At 46.2% G+C, this 16,377-nt stretch overlaps 1 protein-coding gene across 1 annotated transcript; it reads left to right on the plus strand.

Moving 5' to 3' along the window:
- The first annotated feature begins 1,287 nt into the window (after positions 1–1,287).
- CHRNA4 (cholinergic receptor nicotinic alpha 4 subunit) lies at positions 1,288–15,584 on the plus strand. The gene is made up of 6 exons (XM_053453749.1): positions 1,288–1,432; positions 5,177–5,328; positions 8,260–8,304; positions 8,499–8,608; positions 13,253–14,633; positions 15,075–15,584. The coding sequence occupies exons 1-6, from the start codon at positions 1,333–1,335 to the stop codon at positions 15,198–15,200; spliced, it is 1,914 nt and encodes a 637-aa protein (XP_053309724.1). The 5' UTR covers positions 1,288–1,332; the 3' UTR covers positions 15,201–15,584.
- The last annotated feature ends 793 nt before the right edge of the window (positions 15,585–16,377 follow it).

Below are 16,377 nucleotides of genomic sequence, written 5' to 3' on the forward strand. Positions count from 1 at the left end.
TCCTGCCCCATCCACCCCCCTCCCATATTTACCCCACGTTTTCACTGCCTCTCCTGTTGACCCCCGAAACACAAATCAGAAGCAAACATAGAAGTCCCTGACCCTCTATCTGCCCCAGACATAAAGTGATCCCCAAGATGGGCCCCTGTGGCCCCCATCCTGTCGCTCTACCAGCCCCCCCCTGTTATGATGCTTTGGTGATAATACTTCCTATTTACATGAATTCTAAGGGAACCCAAAGCATGTATTTTTCATTAGGAAAGAAGTGTTTTCCACGTCAGACTCTCCGTCTCTAATACAATATAATCTAATACCCCCCGGGGTCTCTGTGGGCATTTGGCAGCCGTTCCGGAGATATTCTGCTCCGGGCAAAAAACATCATAAATTCATGACTTCTTTAGATGCTTTCAAAACCTGCACATCTTTTCTTTAAGCATATTTACTTTACTGAGAAGGTGGTGGATAAGTGGAAAAGCCTCCCAGCAGAGGTGGTAGAGGGTAATACAGTGACGGTATTAAACATGCATAGGATCGACATACGGCTCCTGAATTTAAGACGAGAGAGACCAAGGACCTCGAGTCTTTAAATGAGCAGCCTAGATCTGTTGTACAGCGCTGCAGTGTGTGATGTCGCTATAGAAATAATAATAATGGAAACGGGCTGAATGGTTCTTTTCTGCCCTCCGTTTCCATGGTATCGGGGACAGAGACGCCTGATCTGCCCCTGCACAATTTGCCCCGTCTGTTTCTATGTTACTACAACGTGTCCAGGTGGTAATAATGCAGTTTATTCACTGCGGGGGGCGGGGGGTTGGTTACCTATTAAGACTTTTAATAAAGGCCAGGGAAGGATTGCAGTTGTTGTTATTGGGGGTATTGTGAATAGCCCCTAATGCACACCTATCCCCCCCCCCCTGCAATTTAATTACACAGCAAATACAGTTTATGGAGTGGATCCACAGGAGTGACTGTGGGAGTGGGTGGCATGTAAAGGGTGGTCCAGCCCACCCCACCCCTCCCCTCTCTCTGTGCTGGGTGGGCAGGTCTTGCAGGGTAAATATTCTGCCCCCTTCCCTGCCTGGAGCAGTTAACACCAGCATCTGGCAGGGAGCTGGCACCATAACCACCCACCCAGGGGCAGGCAGAACACCCAGGGGCAGAGGCAGAGGGGCAATACTCGCTGAGCATGTGAAATGCAAACTGGAGAGGAGGAGGCACAGAGGAGACGGCAGCACATGGAGGCATCCAGCACACAGAGGAAGTTTGCCCTACTTATTGCCCTGACAGCCCACAGAGGGGGCAACGAGAAGGTCTGAGGGTGAGGACGGCAGGATGACACGCAGGGGAAGCCAGACTCGTGGAAATGCCACCATGATATGCTGTGGGTTTGCAGTGACGGTCCTGATCCTCGTGGGATCCTCTGTGACCCCAGGTGAGTGAATTTAATTGCCCCTCTCAGTGCACTGGCTATGGGACATGGGAGGTTAAACTTCTATCAGGGTAAGTTATAAAAACCCTTCTGTTTAGACATGCCGAATGGTGGAAGAGACCCCCCCACCGCCCCTTCAATCAGCCCCGGGGTGTCCGGACTCTTGCTGCGCTGTGGTCTGGGAGTCCGCTGTGGTCAGCGAGTCCGTTCAGCACCACGGACAGCTCCCGTCCGGCATAATAGGATCCTGTGGGAGGGGGTCTGACCCGGGCTGGGGCAGTTAAATGAGCAGATACTGGTACATCAGGGGCACAAAGATGATGGTGAAGATTGAGTGCGGTAGAAAAAAAGGGCATTCGAGGCTGAGGAGGGATGGGGCAATAGAGCAGGGCAGATAAATAAAGCAGGCATTTTTACTTTAGTTCATGAAAAATGTGACATAGAATTAAACGGGCAGAAAAAGTGTCATCAGCGGTCTTCAGGACCCCCCCATCATTGCAATGCCTCCTAGCAAGATCCATGTGCCAACCTGCCCCAATAAGGGGCTCCCTGAGAATCCAGGGGTAGATCAGTCTGCCGACTGGGGTGATTGGACAGATGTGATGGACATACATGCATAGGACGTGTCTCTAATGTACAGATAATGCATGTTCATGACAGTGTATGGGCAGGAGATGCCACCTGCAGTGGATTTAGGGCAGATGAGGAGAGTATGGTGTGATTAGATAATGTGCAGACAGGAGGGTAGAGTTTATACTTAACCCTAAACCCTCCTACTTACTGGAATTGGCACAGTTCTGCCCCACATGGTATATCATTGGGTGATTAGGATAAATGATTGTTTTATAAACTTCTGCAAACTCCAGTGATAAATGTGTACGGTGTCAGCCCGACCCGTAACAGCACTGGCGAGGCGAGGGTTACAGTGTATCTTTACCATGTCACCGCTGGAGCTAGTGTGTGGCTGGGGGGCTTCTCAGATCGCCTTATGGCTGGGGGGGCTCCCACTCATAGTGTCATGATGCAGTTATTTTCCTGCTTGGCATCTCCACCCCCCCCCCTGGGGCAATTCATTTCAGATGTTCTTCTCTTGGGGCAGATGGCGTTAGAGATTCAATGCCCCTCCTACCCATATGGGGACCACGGGCTGACTCCCCAAACCCACTCTGTGATTTATTATACGCCCCCCATACTGTATGTAACATATATAGTGTGTGATGCATGCGCATAGACGCAGTACAGACACAAGTGTTTTAGTGACAGTTATGATAATAAAGTCCTAAATGAGGGTATATCGGCCTCACCCCAAACCCCAGCACCAAGAGGGTTAAAGACGTCTTGCCCGTTGGGGGACACCCTGTCCAGCCAGAAATTATTTAATCTTCACCTAAGGAGAAATTGTAAATCCAAAAAATACATTGAAATTCTAGTAATGGAATGAGCTGGGGGTTTAGTGAATGATGACGAGGCTTTGGGGGATAAGACAGGGATCCGTCAAGCTCAAGAATTCCAATTCATTATTGACCTGGAGGAATAACCGAGGTATATACATAAATATTCCGTATAAATAATTCCTACTATACATTTTTGACATTCTGCAGGATATCCGAGCAGCTTCAGGCAACGTGAAGCAAAATCAACACTCCGAGGAACCTTTTTAATTCCAAACACAGACCGCTTATAAAAAAGCTGGAATTAGGAGGTGTTTTTTGTATTATTTGGCTTAGCCATAGGACCCCCCCCCCTACAATTTTATGCAGTCCTATGGCTAAGCCAAATAATACAAAAAACACCTCCTAATTCCAGCTTTTTTATAAGCGGTCTGTGTTTGGAATTAAAAAGGTTCCTCGGAGTGTTGATTTTGCTTCACGTTGCCTGAAGCTGCTCGGATATCCTGCAGAATGTCAAAAATGTATAGTAGGAATTGCTGTGTGTGTGTGTGTGTGTGTATATATATATGTGTGTGTGTGTGTGTGTGTGTGTATATATATATATATATATATATATATATATATATAAAATTTATAGGTGATGGATATTCTGGTGATTCTCATTTGGTTTTAAGTTGACTGGTGTTTGCGGACCGGTAAGTCATACGCTTTAATCGATTAATCATTAGAGGGTCCGGGGTTTTACGCAAGCCTTTGATCAAAGATTGTCCCGTGTCTGTTCCTGATACATTCCGCCTCCGTCCCCGCTCACTCACGGAGTTCTGGATCGTATCGTCGGGCGTATGTAACCCTCGCCGCTGGTTATTCTGTATCTCTGCTCGAGTCGGACCCCGGTGCTCCCTGCGCGATCGCTATGGAAATCATATTTGTAGTTGCTATGCAGAACACCGGGATAAATCACACACATTCTGTACGATATCGCAAAGAGGTCGTAATCTGTAGAAATCCATGCAAACGGAAGCTGCCGCAAACGGGGGTCATTGGGGCAAAAAGCCTCGATCTTCCCCGCGAGACCTAAAATTGCATCATTTTTTACTTTTTGACGTAAATTAAATCCTGATTATATTTTGTGGAATTGGAACTTTTTGAATCTTTGACCAGTTTTCGAGTTTATGTACTTTTTCTGCTATTTTTCCGCAAAGACTCAAACCTTAATCAGTCGTTGGTCTCGTCTTCGATTCAGGAGCCGTATGTCTACCCCATGCATGTTTAATCCCCTAGCTGTATTACCCTCTACCACTTCTACTGGGAGGCTGTTCCACTGATCTACCATCCTCTCAAGTTAGCCTCTTTCCACCCCCCTCTCATCAGTCTTCTGTAAGTGGTGCTACTACCTCTTTCCTCGCTAATCATGCCTGCATTCTGTTATCCGATCCAGCTGTCTTGTTACATTGTTTGCTGTTTCCTTCCTTAGATGATAAATCCCCGGCTCTGTTGTGATGTAAATCCCGCTGAACGTTGCGCTTCCGCTGAGTGTTGATTGGAAACGTTCTGTTTCTTTTCTTCAAAGTAGGCAAGCGTTTAAATTAAGATTTAAATTACACCCCTCTCCAAACCGCCAGCTTATCTGCTTTCGGATGACTTCTGATACCCCCGATGAAGCCCAGAGCCCTTCCTAGTAAATACCCCCTCGGCAACCATAACTGCTCTTTCACCTATACCTCCCCACCGCGGGGTAAAATGTTCTGCCTGAGGAACGCGTGACGAGCAGCCGTGGTCGATCCGTGTAAATAACCTGCTGAAGACATTAAAACATTAAAGGCGGCTATAAAGATGCTTATTTGTAACGTAATCTCGGTCTGAAACGCGTCGGTAATTTTAATAAACATTTGCAGCCTGCGCTCCCCAGCCGCGGTACAGATACGAAGGAGTATGGGCTGCGGAGATTACCGGAGACTCGGCCTTCGCCTCCTCCGTGGTCTTAAAATGATCGCGTTCTACAATAAAATCCCACCCGGGAGAATCAGACCCAGAATCTCCTAAATAAAATGAATTATAAAAAGCTGTATTTCTGCACATTCTGTTATGCGGTTGGAGGATTTCTCGGGTCTGTTGGCTCGGAGGGGTCGCTCTCCGTCCTCAGCGGCTGCAATGCTGCCGGGCGTCGGTTTATTAAATACATTTTTCAGAAAAACGATCTCATAAAAGCTTATTGCAGTTGAGGTCAGACTCACCGGTCCGTAATCCCATGTTTCCTATTCCGACTTTGAATGGACTCCTCCTTCCCGGATCTTTGGATGAATGTACCGTCCAGACATATGTTGACGTGATTTATTCTTTTTGTTGCGTCCCACAGGCTGTTGTCACGCGGAGACCCGTGCGCATGCAGAGGAGAGACTTCTCAAGAGACTTTTCAAGGGTTACAACAAGTGGTCTCGCCCCGTGGCCAACATCTCAGATGCCGTTCTAGTTCGGTTTGGACTTTCCATAGCCCAGCTCATAGATGTGGTAAGTAAACCATTTTGATGAATTAATTCTATTATTATTGTTATTATTAATAATAATAATATTTAAATAAAATAAAACATCTCTACAGGAATTTAAAACCTTTAATCTCAGCCCCAGAATGAGTTTTTTTTTTTTATTCCAATAATATATTTCCTCGCGTCACCTCGGCCCGGAGGTTAAACGTCGGATCAATTGTCGCATTCCGTAAACAGAATTAGGATTGTCTCGCATTTCCCTGGAGTTTTTTCAGACTTAATTAACCCCGTTAATTCCTTCGCAGACCAGTCACGGCACCTGCCGTCCGCGGAAAACCAAACCCCCCCATCCGCTCGCAACAAAAAAATCTGCTCTTTTTTTGTTTAAGAAGATTTGGAAACTGCCCCCCGGGGCCGTAATTAGCAGCAGCGCGGGGTAATTAAAACAGCCGCGTCAATCCATTCGCTATGATTTCCTCTGCCGCGGCCGATCTCCTGATTGGATTTCAAAAACTACTTGTTGGCCCCCTAAATAAATCTTCCTCCAGTAAGTGCTGACTCGCTGCCTCCCAAACACATGCCTCCCAACTGTCCCACTTTGCGCGGGACAGTCCTGATTTTGCCGCTCTGACAATTCCTTTATATCAGCCATCGAATCGCACGTGTCTCGCGTGAGTGACGCTCCCTCAATGTTTATTCTGCTCCCCGCGTCTCTGTAGCCCTTAATTCAATAGAATGTAAATCCATGCAGAGCCCATTCTAAGCCGGGGGACACGAGACGGAGCGCGCGCGGCGCTCGCCCAGCAATCGCTTTAATTATTCATTTCCATTTGCTTTCCTCTACATATTTAATCTCGGTATGTAAGAGGTCGAGTCGCTCTCGTAATCTTTCTTCGGCTGCAGGTGGGCTTAACGCCCTCCGAGCCCCCATCGCCCCCAGCGCTCTCCTGCCTCTCGTCGCAGCGCGATGCGGCTCTGTAGATGCAGTCAAATTCGGTCAAGAATTACAACTTTTTTTGGTGCGTTTTGCCAAATCCCAGCTCTATAATTTCTTGCAGAATCCGTGACTCCTTAACGGTTAATCAACATCATCATCAAGGCAGGTGCGAGCAGCCAGGATCTCAGCAGGCGCTTAGAGGCTCGTTACGATGCGTCTGCAATTACGACAAGCGAGCAATCGTTTCGTTCTGAGCCCCAAAAATAATCTGCCACCTGAGCCCCGATCCCCGCGACTCCATCCGTAGATCGGGTATTTAAATCCTTCTCTGCAATTCCGTAAGCGAGCAGTAATAAGAACGTAACTATCCGCCTTCCGCATGATGCTGTTTGTCTCATTATTTAATGGCTTTCTGTATCTGTACCGCGGAGAGCTCTGGGGCTGGAAGAATTCCGTATCGGTATAAAAAGTAACCGTTTCAGGATTTTACAGACCAGCCCTTTTATACAATATGTGAAGAGAAACGTCAATATATCCTGAGCATTGCGAGCCTTCGTCAGAGCTGCTCTAAGGCAAGATCTGCTTGTAGGGTCTCTGTAATGACCACGGAAACATACAGGACCCTTCAGAAACAATAGAGAACCCTAGAGTGCCCATCGTACCCAATAGAGAACCCTATGGAACCCTTCATAAGTAAGCAAGAGCCCAATGGAACCCGTCATAACCAATAGAGAACCCTAGAGTGCCCATCGTAACTAATAGAGAACCCGTCGTACCCAATAAAGAACCCTAGAGTGCCCGTTGTAACCAATGGAGAACCCTATGGAACCCTTCATAAGTAAGCAAGAGCCCAATGGAACCCGTCATAACCAATAGAGAACCCGTCATAACCAAAAGAGAACCCTAGAGTACCTGCGTAACCAATAGAGAACCAATCGTACCCAATAGAGAACCCTAGAGTACCCGTTGTAACCAATAGAGAAACCTAAAGTACCCGGCGTAACCAATAGAGAACCCTAGAGTGCCCGGCGTAACCAATAGAGAACCCTAGAGTGCCTGGCGTAACCAATAGAGAACCCATCGTACCCAATAAAGAACCCTAGAGTGCCCGGCGTGACCAATAGAGAACCCTGGAGTCCCCATCGTAACCAATAGAGAACCCCATAGAACCCTCCATAAGAAGTCTAATGGTCTGCATTCCCTTTGTTGAGAGGATGAGCCGTCTTAGAACCGTTATATACGATGTTTGTTTCCCTTAATTATTGATAGTGGTAGTGAAGAGCCGCTAATGGTATTAACGCTGCCCCCGGCACCGTGTATGTTTTCCATTATTTGTTTTATCCGGATAATCCGTTATTTCTATGCCGGGTTGGCACGGAGCACAGAGACGCAGCTTTATTTCTCACCGCGGCTTCCGCTGGCAACAAATCCACTCGCTGCACCAAATATCCGAGAGGGCCGCTTCAGGACACATGGAGGATGAGATGCATGGGACGGGCGGAGGGGCTGGGATGGAGGCACATTAATTTCTTTTATAGGGGGGCAAATTAATGTTGCCACCAGAACGACGGGTTTACCAGAGACAATAACTAAATCCCGTGCAGGCGCTGATGATTTCCATAACCCGGATTAGAACTTCCCACAACTAAATCTCACTCTTCCTGCTCAGAAATGGGAGACGTGTTTAGCAAACACGTTTCACGAGAGGTTCTGATATAGAACCTTTTGCTTCTTGCATCAGAAGCCACGACGGCCGGGTCTGGGTAAATGTTTCATAATTTTTTTTACACTTTTTTTTGCTTTAAAAAAACATCAGTTTTAGAAGAGCTGCTCTGCTTATCGCATAGAGAGACCCGTTGGCTTCTTGAAATGTTCACACAGCATTTACTCCTAAATTAAAAGTAATTACAGAATAGACAGAGAATTGGGGGGACCCGGAGAGCCCCTGGGAGGGGTAACTGTGCGGAGAGACGATTAACGTGTCGCTCATCTTACGCTGACTTTTCCTCGTTTCTGTAGGATGAGAAGAACCAGATGATGACGACCAACGTTTGGGTGAAACAAGTAGGTTATGCAGACGGGGGCAATAATAATAAGGGGGTTAGAGAACAGGGTCATAAGGGGTAATAGGAGTTTTGGGGAGGGGTTATAAGGGGTAATGGGCGGTGGGTTTATAGGTCTTTCTTATCCCCTCCCCCAACTGTTCACTTCTTTTATTTCCCTCTTCCCTCTCTCACCCCTTTCCCCCCGCATTCCAGGAATGGAACGATTATAAACTGCGTTGGGATCCACTAGAATACGAGAACGTGACATCGATTCGAATCCCCTCGGAGCTGATCTGGAGGCCGGACATCGTCCTCTACAACAAGTAAGACAATAAACGTTTCATTTGGGTTTTTGGAGGAGAACAAATCTTTAGTGATGTCGAAATGATACATTATATCGAAGACCTGACAGAGAGCGTCAGCCCAAAGATTTAAATAAACACCCCAAAAAGTAAAAAGTTTCACTTGGCAATAATCCAACGTAGCCGCGTATAAACGAAGAAAAACGCGTGGTCATCTTAAACAATGAAGTCAATAAAAAGATTCTGAAAAAAAAAAAAAAGCAGCCGTTTCTCACCTTGGAAAACGCGCATATTTCACACAACTCTTGCGATTTAACAAATTGTACAGAAAATTTCACACATCATCCTGTTCAGGAAAAAAAGCTTAAACCTATTCTTTTCATGTTTCCTTTTGCCCGACTTTTTATTTTTGTCTCTAGAATAATGTAACAACCGCGTAATATACGATGAATTAACATTCAGCCTGGAAACAATGCGAATGAGAAATGTGATGGGAATACCGAAGCAACAATGTATCAAAAATCACCTTGACAACCCATTCACTCGGAATTCAAAATGTGACTCGAATAACGGCCAAACAGTATACGGCGTTATATATACGGCTCAATTTATTGCCCTTATGCTTTGTGAATGTGTGGAGGAATGAGCCGAATGTTGTTACATTATTCAGCACAGTTTGTGTTTAATTAAAAATGACCTTTAATAGGAAAGTGAAACAATTTCTTGGGAAATTGGGGTTTATTCGAAGAAACAAAGTTGTCAAAATAATATATTTTCCAAAATATAATTTTAGCAAAGCTTGGCATTCATATGTCGAGGGCGAGGTCAGACAAGTTAAACTGAAAAAATAGCTGGTTTTGGCTGAATTTGGTAGTACATTGTAGGCTTCGGCAACATTAAAAAACTCTTTAAAGGCAGTTTTAAGACCGCTGGTGTGGATAGGGTAAATATTGTTTTTACCTTAATCATTAGATCGCTGAAAAGCCAAAAATGTTAAGTGATTTCTGTGCTTTTTATTTAATCTGTGACATTTCACATGAGAAGCCGTTATCCGAGCGTCGTTCCCGCTTGCTAAAATATTTTTAACGTGTAATAAATGTCATTTGGAATTGGCCGTAACCCACCTTTTAGGGTTGTTGAGCGTGTTTTGGCACTTACAGTTGGGTAGTTTTTAGATTTAGTTTCTCATTTAATGTGCAAAATATTTTTAAATGACCCTTTAAATTGACCAATAAAAACCCCGGAATAAATAAATAAAATCATATATAAAAACAGGACTCTTGATGGTCTTGACTGGATGCTGTAATTCTCATGGGGGGTTTTATTGGTAGATTTTAAGAGCGGTTTTATTGGGACCAGAACGGTGGATTCAGCGTTTGGATGTCGATGCGTTTCGCCGGCTGCTTGTGTAGCTGGTTCTGCCGGCACGTTTCCCTTCAAGTTTTCCTTGCTCTTGGCTTCCATTCGTACCAAAAGTTATTTCAGTAATTCACCTACTACCAGGGCCAACGCCAAGCCCCCCCACGAGACCCCGTAATATAATCTTTCAGACCACCTGAGCCATTGAAGGCGCGTTTCAATTAAAACCGCGAGAGCTGGAGTGGAAGGAGTTTTGCTCGGGCTCTCTAAGAAGACGTGGGGGACGCGGGGAGGGAGGGCCGCCTGCTCTGATAAGTGTAAGCGAGGGAATTAGCACTTATCGCCAAGGCTTGTGCGATTATCTGAAGGACCTTTTAAAGAGCTTGGCCGGCGCGGGATGGAAAGCTTTCTCCTTGTCCCCGAGCAGAGCGCCAAGCCGCGATACCTGCCGCTTCTACTCACTTCGATATGGGATTAACCCATAAAGCTCCGGATTCGCGGAACATCTTGGAAAGTAATAAGAGGTGAGTGGAAGCGTCGCTCCCTGATGTGAGTTCTAGGTTAGAAAAATAACGGGTTTCGTTACCCTAATAGTATAATACTTACTCACTATGGTTTTGGGCTGGCTGAGCATGCTGGGAGTTGAATCTCGCAGCAGCTGGAGATAGTTGCTGCTGATTGGAGACTTGGCTGGCTGAGCATGATAGGGGCTTTAGTCCACGAGGCTGCAGTGGCAGCTATAGAGGAGGTTGGTATGCCTGGCGGAGGGGTAGTATAGCTGAGCATAGTAGGAGTTGCACTGTTGGACATTGCTTTGCCTATGTAAAGGACAGGGAACTTGCAGACCCGGTTTCCGGGGTCCAAAAGAAAGGGCTGATTTAGGAGTCACAGGGCTGGAGGCCGCGCATGCATTAATTGGAAATGAGGGAAGCTGCTGGTGACAGGTCTCCCGGCGCTCACAGCTGTCAGCGGGTTCATGTGGGCGCTGATGGAGAGAGGAGGGAAAATGCCAAGCTGTCTGGCACAAGAACAGAGAGATCCCTCGGTTAAAGGCAGAACTGATCCGCAGGTAGGAAGAGAAGGTAGAAACAAACTGCAGCCGGCTCTATAAATAACATTTATTATTAATATTTCATGTAGCGCCAGAGAAACGCAGCACAAGAAACATGACTCAACCTAAAATGGGTTCTGGTCTTCTAGGTGACAAAAGGCTTTGCCAGCAGAGCTTACAATCTAATTGGTATTGTTGGGAAACATTTTGAAAGATTTTTTTTTTTCCCAGGTTCGTTAAATGGATGGACGCTGTCAGTACGCCAACTCTGTGACCTTGATTTGCGTACCGGGCTGGAGACAATTAACAGATTTGTCTTAGACTCTTCCATGAACACATTTTTATGTATAAAAAGTAATTTCTGATAAAGTTTGCAAAGTAGTCTTCTCGCCATAGCAACCAAAGAAAAGAGTCCTAGGAAATTGGTTACTATAGCGATAAGACCACTTGGCATCAAAATCAATTTTTATACTGAGCCTGAAGGACCCCGTGAGTCTCAAAACCGTCGACTGAATCCGTATTCCCTCCGAGAAATCGTTTGGTTTTACGCTCAAGTCAAATTTGTGGGATTAATTGGTCTTGAAGCGATTGCTCACCCAACAGGCACTGAAAGGGTTAAAGCAGACGACCTTTCATGATTTGGGGACCCCCGGTCGGCTCGTAGGGGGTTGGGGGGTAAATTCTGCCACCATTTGGTTTATCAGCCGGATATTTTGTTACAAGGGTTCCATAATAATTATTATTATTCCGATTAGTTATCTGTTAATCGGCTAAAAGGAGCGGTCGGCGCCGGACTTCACCTTTTATCAAGGAGTGAAAAGGTCTAAGAGCGCGTCGTCTTCCCACGCCGGGTTACTGGAAGCTTCGGATTGAACTGTTTAAACAAGGAAGGCCGTCAGAGCTTTAATACGCCAACAGCTAAGGATCGACGGGGCTTATCGTAACATTCGCAGAATGCAAAGCCTCGACTCAAATCCAACGGGAATCGCAAAACCTTCTATGAAAACCAACTAATTAGTTCAGAATATTCCGCGCGTCTCGGGCCTGGGGGACTCGTAATGACGTTTTTTGTAAAAAAATAAATAAATAAATAAATTATATATAATATACACAAACCAAAGGGAGCGGCTGCACACTCAGAAATATTGTAAATATACACAGGCTTTTATTTGCCCCGATGCTCCAAAAATAGCCAGATATACGTAACCAAAGAAAAATGGGCACTCACGGGTCTTTGTAGTAAAGTGCATTAAACACTAGTTTATTTCAATCAGCACGGCCAACGTTTCGGACCACCTCCGGTCCTTTCTCAAGACCCATTTTTCTTTGGTTACGTATATATATATAAATATATAGCAAATAAATGCCTTTACATGCAAGAAATATTTGCTAATCTTGCATTTTCTACCCCGCTGCCCCTCTTTAATTCATTCGTGCGAAGGGAACGTATCCGCGTCGGTATAGATTTAAACACTTTTGGAATAAATAAACATATCATTATTTGTAGGGAGATCAGAGCGTGTCCCGCTATCACAGATCAGGGATAATTGCATGGAGGATGAGGAAGAACAAAGTGTTTGATTCAATTTAATTTTAGCTGCTAATAAATAATTAAGCCTCAAATTAAGACATTAAATCGGTCGGTCTCACAGGTACCAACTGCGGCTAATCTCCTTACAGACGTAATCAGGGTCTTTAATTCTGCTAAAAATGTCAAATTTGTAGAACTGAAATAATGCGATTAATTACAATATGCTCCAGGTAAGGAAGTCCAACAGGTAGGTCTCTGCTGCGCATGGTTTAAATTAACCCCGTAGGCCACAAATAACAGGAGTTTGACGGCATCCTGAGACCTACCTCCTGGCGTCCTCGGAGAGACTTGTCTAGGGTTTTAAGGATGGTGGTCACTGGTGGACCAGATAATCCAGTAGGTGACCCAGAACGAATCCAGTCCATTGTCCATGACGTCTGATGAGGGATGGAGTGTTATCTGTAAGCTTGGGGGGGGGGCTACATTTTAAGAGCGTCGGCCCCCTTGTCCTTTTAGTTAAACTCAGCTTTTCCATGTATCTAGTCTCACAAGTGTTCCAGCCATATTCGAGTCCATTGAAAGGCTGTTGGGTGTATCTACATAATCAAAGAAGTCTTCTTCTAGTTAATTTTCCTTATAAATGTATTTAGTCGTGGAAAATTGGCCATTTTTTTCACCTGTTTTCATTTGTATACCAATTTTCTTTTTCTCCCCCCCCCACAAGTGCTGATGGGGATTTTGCAGTAACCCACCTGACCAAAGCTCACCTCTTCTACGACGGGCAGATAAAGTGGATGCCCCCCGCCATTTACAAGAGCTCGTGCAGTATCGACGTCACCTTCTTCCCTTTCGACCAACAGAACTGCACCATGAAATTCGGGTCGTGGACGTACGACCGGGCTAAAATCGACCTGATCAGCATGCACAGCCATGTAGACCAGCTGGATTACTGGGAAAGCGGCGAGTGGGTCATTGTCAACGCGGTGGGCAACTACAACATCAAAAAATACGAATGCTGCACGGAGATCTACTCGGACATCACGTATTCCTTTATCATTCGCAGACTGCCTTTATTTTACACAATTAACCTCATTATTCCGTGCCTGCTGATCTCCTGCTTGACAGTGTTGGTTTTCTACTTGCCTTCCGAGTGCGGAGAGAAGATCACCCTCTGTATCTCGGTCCTACTTTCCTTGACCGTCTTCCTCCTTCTCATCACGGAGATTATTCCATCCACCTCCTTGGTTATCCCATTGATCGGGGAGTACCTTCTCTTCACCATGATCTTTGTCACGCTCTCCATCATCATCACTGTGTTCGTGCTGAATGTGCACCACCGCTCCCCACGCACTCACACTATGCCTGCCTGGGTTCGTCGGATCTTCTTAGATGTTGTTCCTCGAGTGCTTTTCATGAAAAGACCAATTAAAGACAACTGCAAGAAGCTTATAGAGTCCATGCACATCCGAAGACTCAGCCCGACGCCTAGGATGTGGTCCGAGACGGCGATGGAACCAAATTTTCCCAGTTCGTCGTCTGCTAGCCCCACCAGCCAGCGTCCATCTCCTACATCTTCTTGTTGTCACCAGCTGGAACAAACTGTCAACTCCCAAGTGATCTGCAAGTCCCCATCGGGACAATACTCCATGCTGTGTGAGGAATCTACGCTAGCCAGCTGTCCTTCACCACAGGCTCAGACCCACCTGTTAGGAGATGGACAAACGAACCTAATGCCCAAGATCCGGTCTGTAAGTGTCCAGCAGATGTACAGCCCCAAGGAAATAAATGAGGCTACGATCCGGTGCCGCTCCAGGAGCATCCAGTACGGCTACCTTCATGAAGACTCTTCCCAGAGTAATGGACAGTCAAGCAGCTCCCCTCTAACCCAAAGAGGTCATTTGCAAGAGGGGCAGTCGGGAAGCCAACCTTCCCAGTGCAAGTGTAAGCCTAAAAACCCGGACAAGCCGGCCGGCGCCAGCCAAATTGCCAAAACTGTCAGTGCCAAAGAGCAGCACGTTCTGCTGATGTCTCCATCTCTCAAGCTGGCCATAGAGGGAGTCCAGTATGTTGCAGACCATCTGAGAGCCGAAGACGCCGACTTCTCAGTGAGTAATAAAATAGCTTAAAGCGCTACATTAATAAAGTGTATTAGAAGGGCATAAGTGTACTAGAAGGGGGTGAGAGAGGCCGGTAGTAGGAGGGGTGAGAGGCGCGTGTCTTGGCGTCTGGGTCTTAGAGGGCACATGTCTGTGTATTATGAGGGGTGAGAGGCGGGTGTCTGGGTTATTAGTAGAGGGGCGTGTGTGTCCTGGTGTCTGGGTATTACAGGGCACATGTCTGTGTATTAGGAGGGGTGTGAGGCGGGTGTCTGGGTTATTAGTAGAGGGGCGCATGTGTCCCGGTGTCTGGGTATTAGGAGGCGGGTGGCCCGGCGTCTGGGTATTAGGAGGGGGTGAGAGGGCCTGTGTCCCGGCGTCTGGGTGTCGGCAGAGGGCCCGTGTCTCGTGTCGGGATTTCTCACTCATTCCCTGTCTGTTCTCCAATAGGTGAAGCAGGACTGGAAATACGTAGCGATGGTGATTGACCGAATCTTCCTCTGGATGTTTATCATCGTCTGCCTTCTTGGCACGGTTGGACTGTTTCTCCCGCCCTGGCTGGCAGGGATGATATAATGAAACGATTTGCCGGAGAGAGAGGTTTAATATCCGGCAGCGTAAACGGGAAGGAGCGAGCGAAAGAACTATGAGCACAGACGGTGAATGAAGGATATGTAACTACAGACCTGAAACCAAAGGACTAAAGAAATAGGGATTGCGGGGAGAAGAGAAGCCCCTGGGCGTGTTGGGGTGGGGAGGTGCATGTGACAGTCCCTGCAATTTATAAATATTTAAGTCTGCATTTGGTTTGCATGAGTGGGTTTGCAGGTCTCTAGGGGTCTCCCCGAGGACAGAATCCTGATTTCCAGGCCACGAATCCTCTCTTTTTAGCAGACGAGTATCGCTGTGTGTATCCGAAACATGCACCAGAAAATAAATATGATTTGGGTCTGCTGGAAACGAGCTGTCTGTCGTCTGTACGTCGCACTGTTCTGTCTGACAGGTAAAGATGTTCTGATGGCTCGTGTCTCACTACGTAGCCTTTCCCAAGTCCCCGCTCATCCTGCGCTCTATAACACGTGGCCGTCCCTTTAAATATATAAAACCCCCTGCTATGCAGAGCGTCTCGCCCCCGGTCTCCCAGAGCTGTTCTTTTTAATAAGCAGCGGAGAGAATGTACAGAAAGCAGCTCATCTGGTGTGAAAGACACATTCAAAGCGAAGCCTCGTGACTAACCGCATCTCCGTGTGTGTGTATATAATATTATATATATATATATATATATATATATATATATATATGTGTGTATATATATATACACGGCTGTCCTCAAACTGCTAGATAGACATTACCTTCCAGACCCAACGTTAGCCAATTAAGAGAGCCATGATACACAAACGATGCCTGGGCTCCTGATGCTTTGTACCCCAAAATACCGGACCCTGCGATGGGGCGAAGCATGATTGGGGAATTTACTATCAGAATCCAGAAATCCACTTTGTAACAAGATGCAGAAAACTAATAAGTAGCCAAAACCTAAATTAAATTAGAAAAATCTCCCTTACAGCACAGATTATATAATGTTTAAAAATATATCCATGAAAAAATACCTTGTTGGACTATTCCACTTCCAGCAGGCGTACGGGAACTTCCTGGTTAGGAGGTCGTGCGCTACCGAAAATGCCCCCCCCAAAGACAGCACGTATAATAACATTAAATTCGTGACAGAATGCGTTACCATCACAGTCTAGAC

Source organism: Spea bombifrons, chromosome 13 (assembly GCF_027358695.1).
Source record: "Spea bombifrons isolate aSpeBom1 chromosome 13, aSpeBom1.2.pri, whole genome shotgun sequence".
Taxonomy (NCBI): domain Eukaryota; kingdom Metazoa; phylum Chordata; class Amphibia; order Anura; family Pelobatidae; genus Spea; species Spea bombifrons.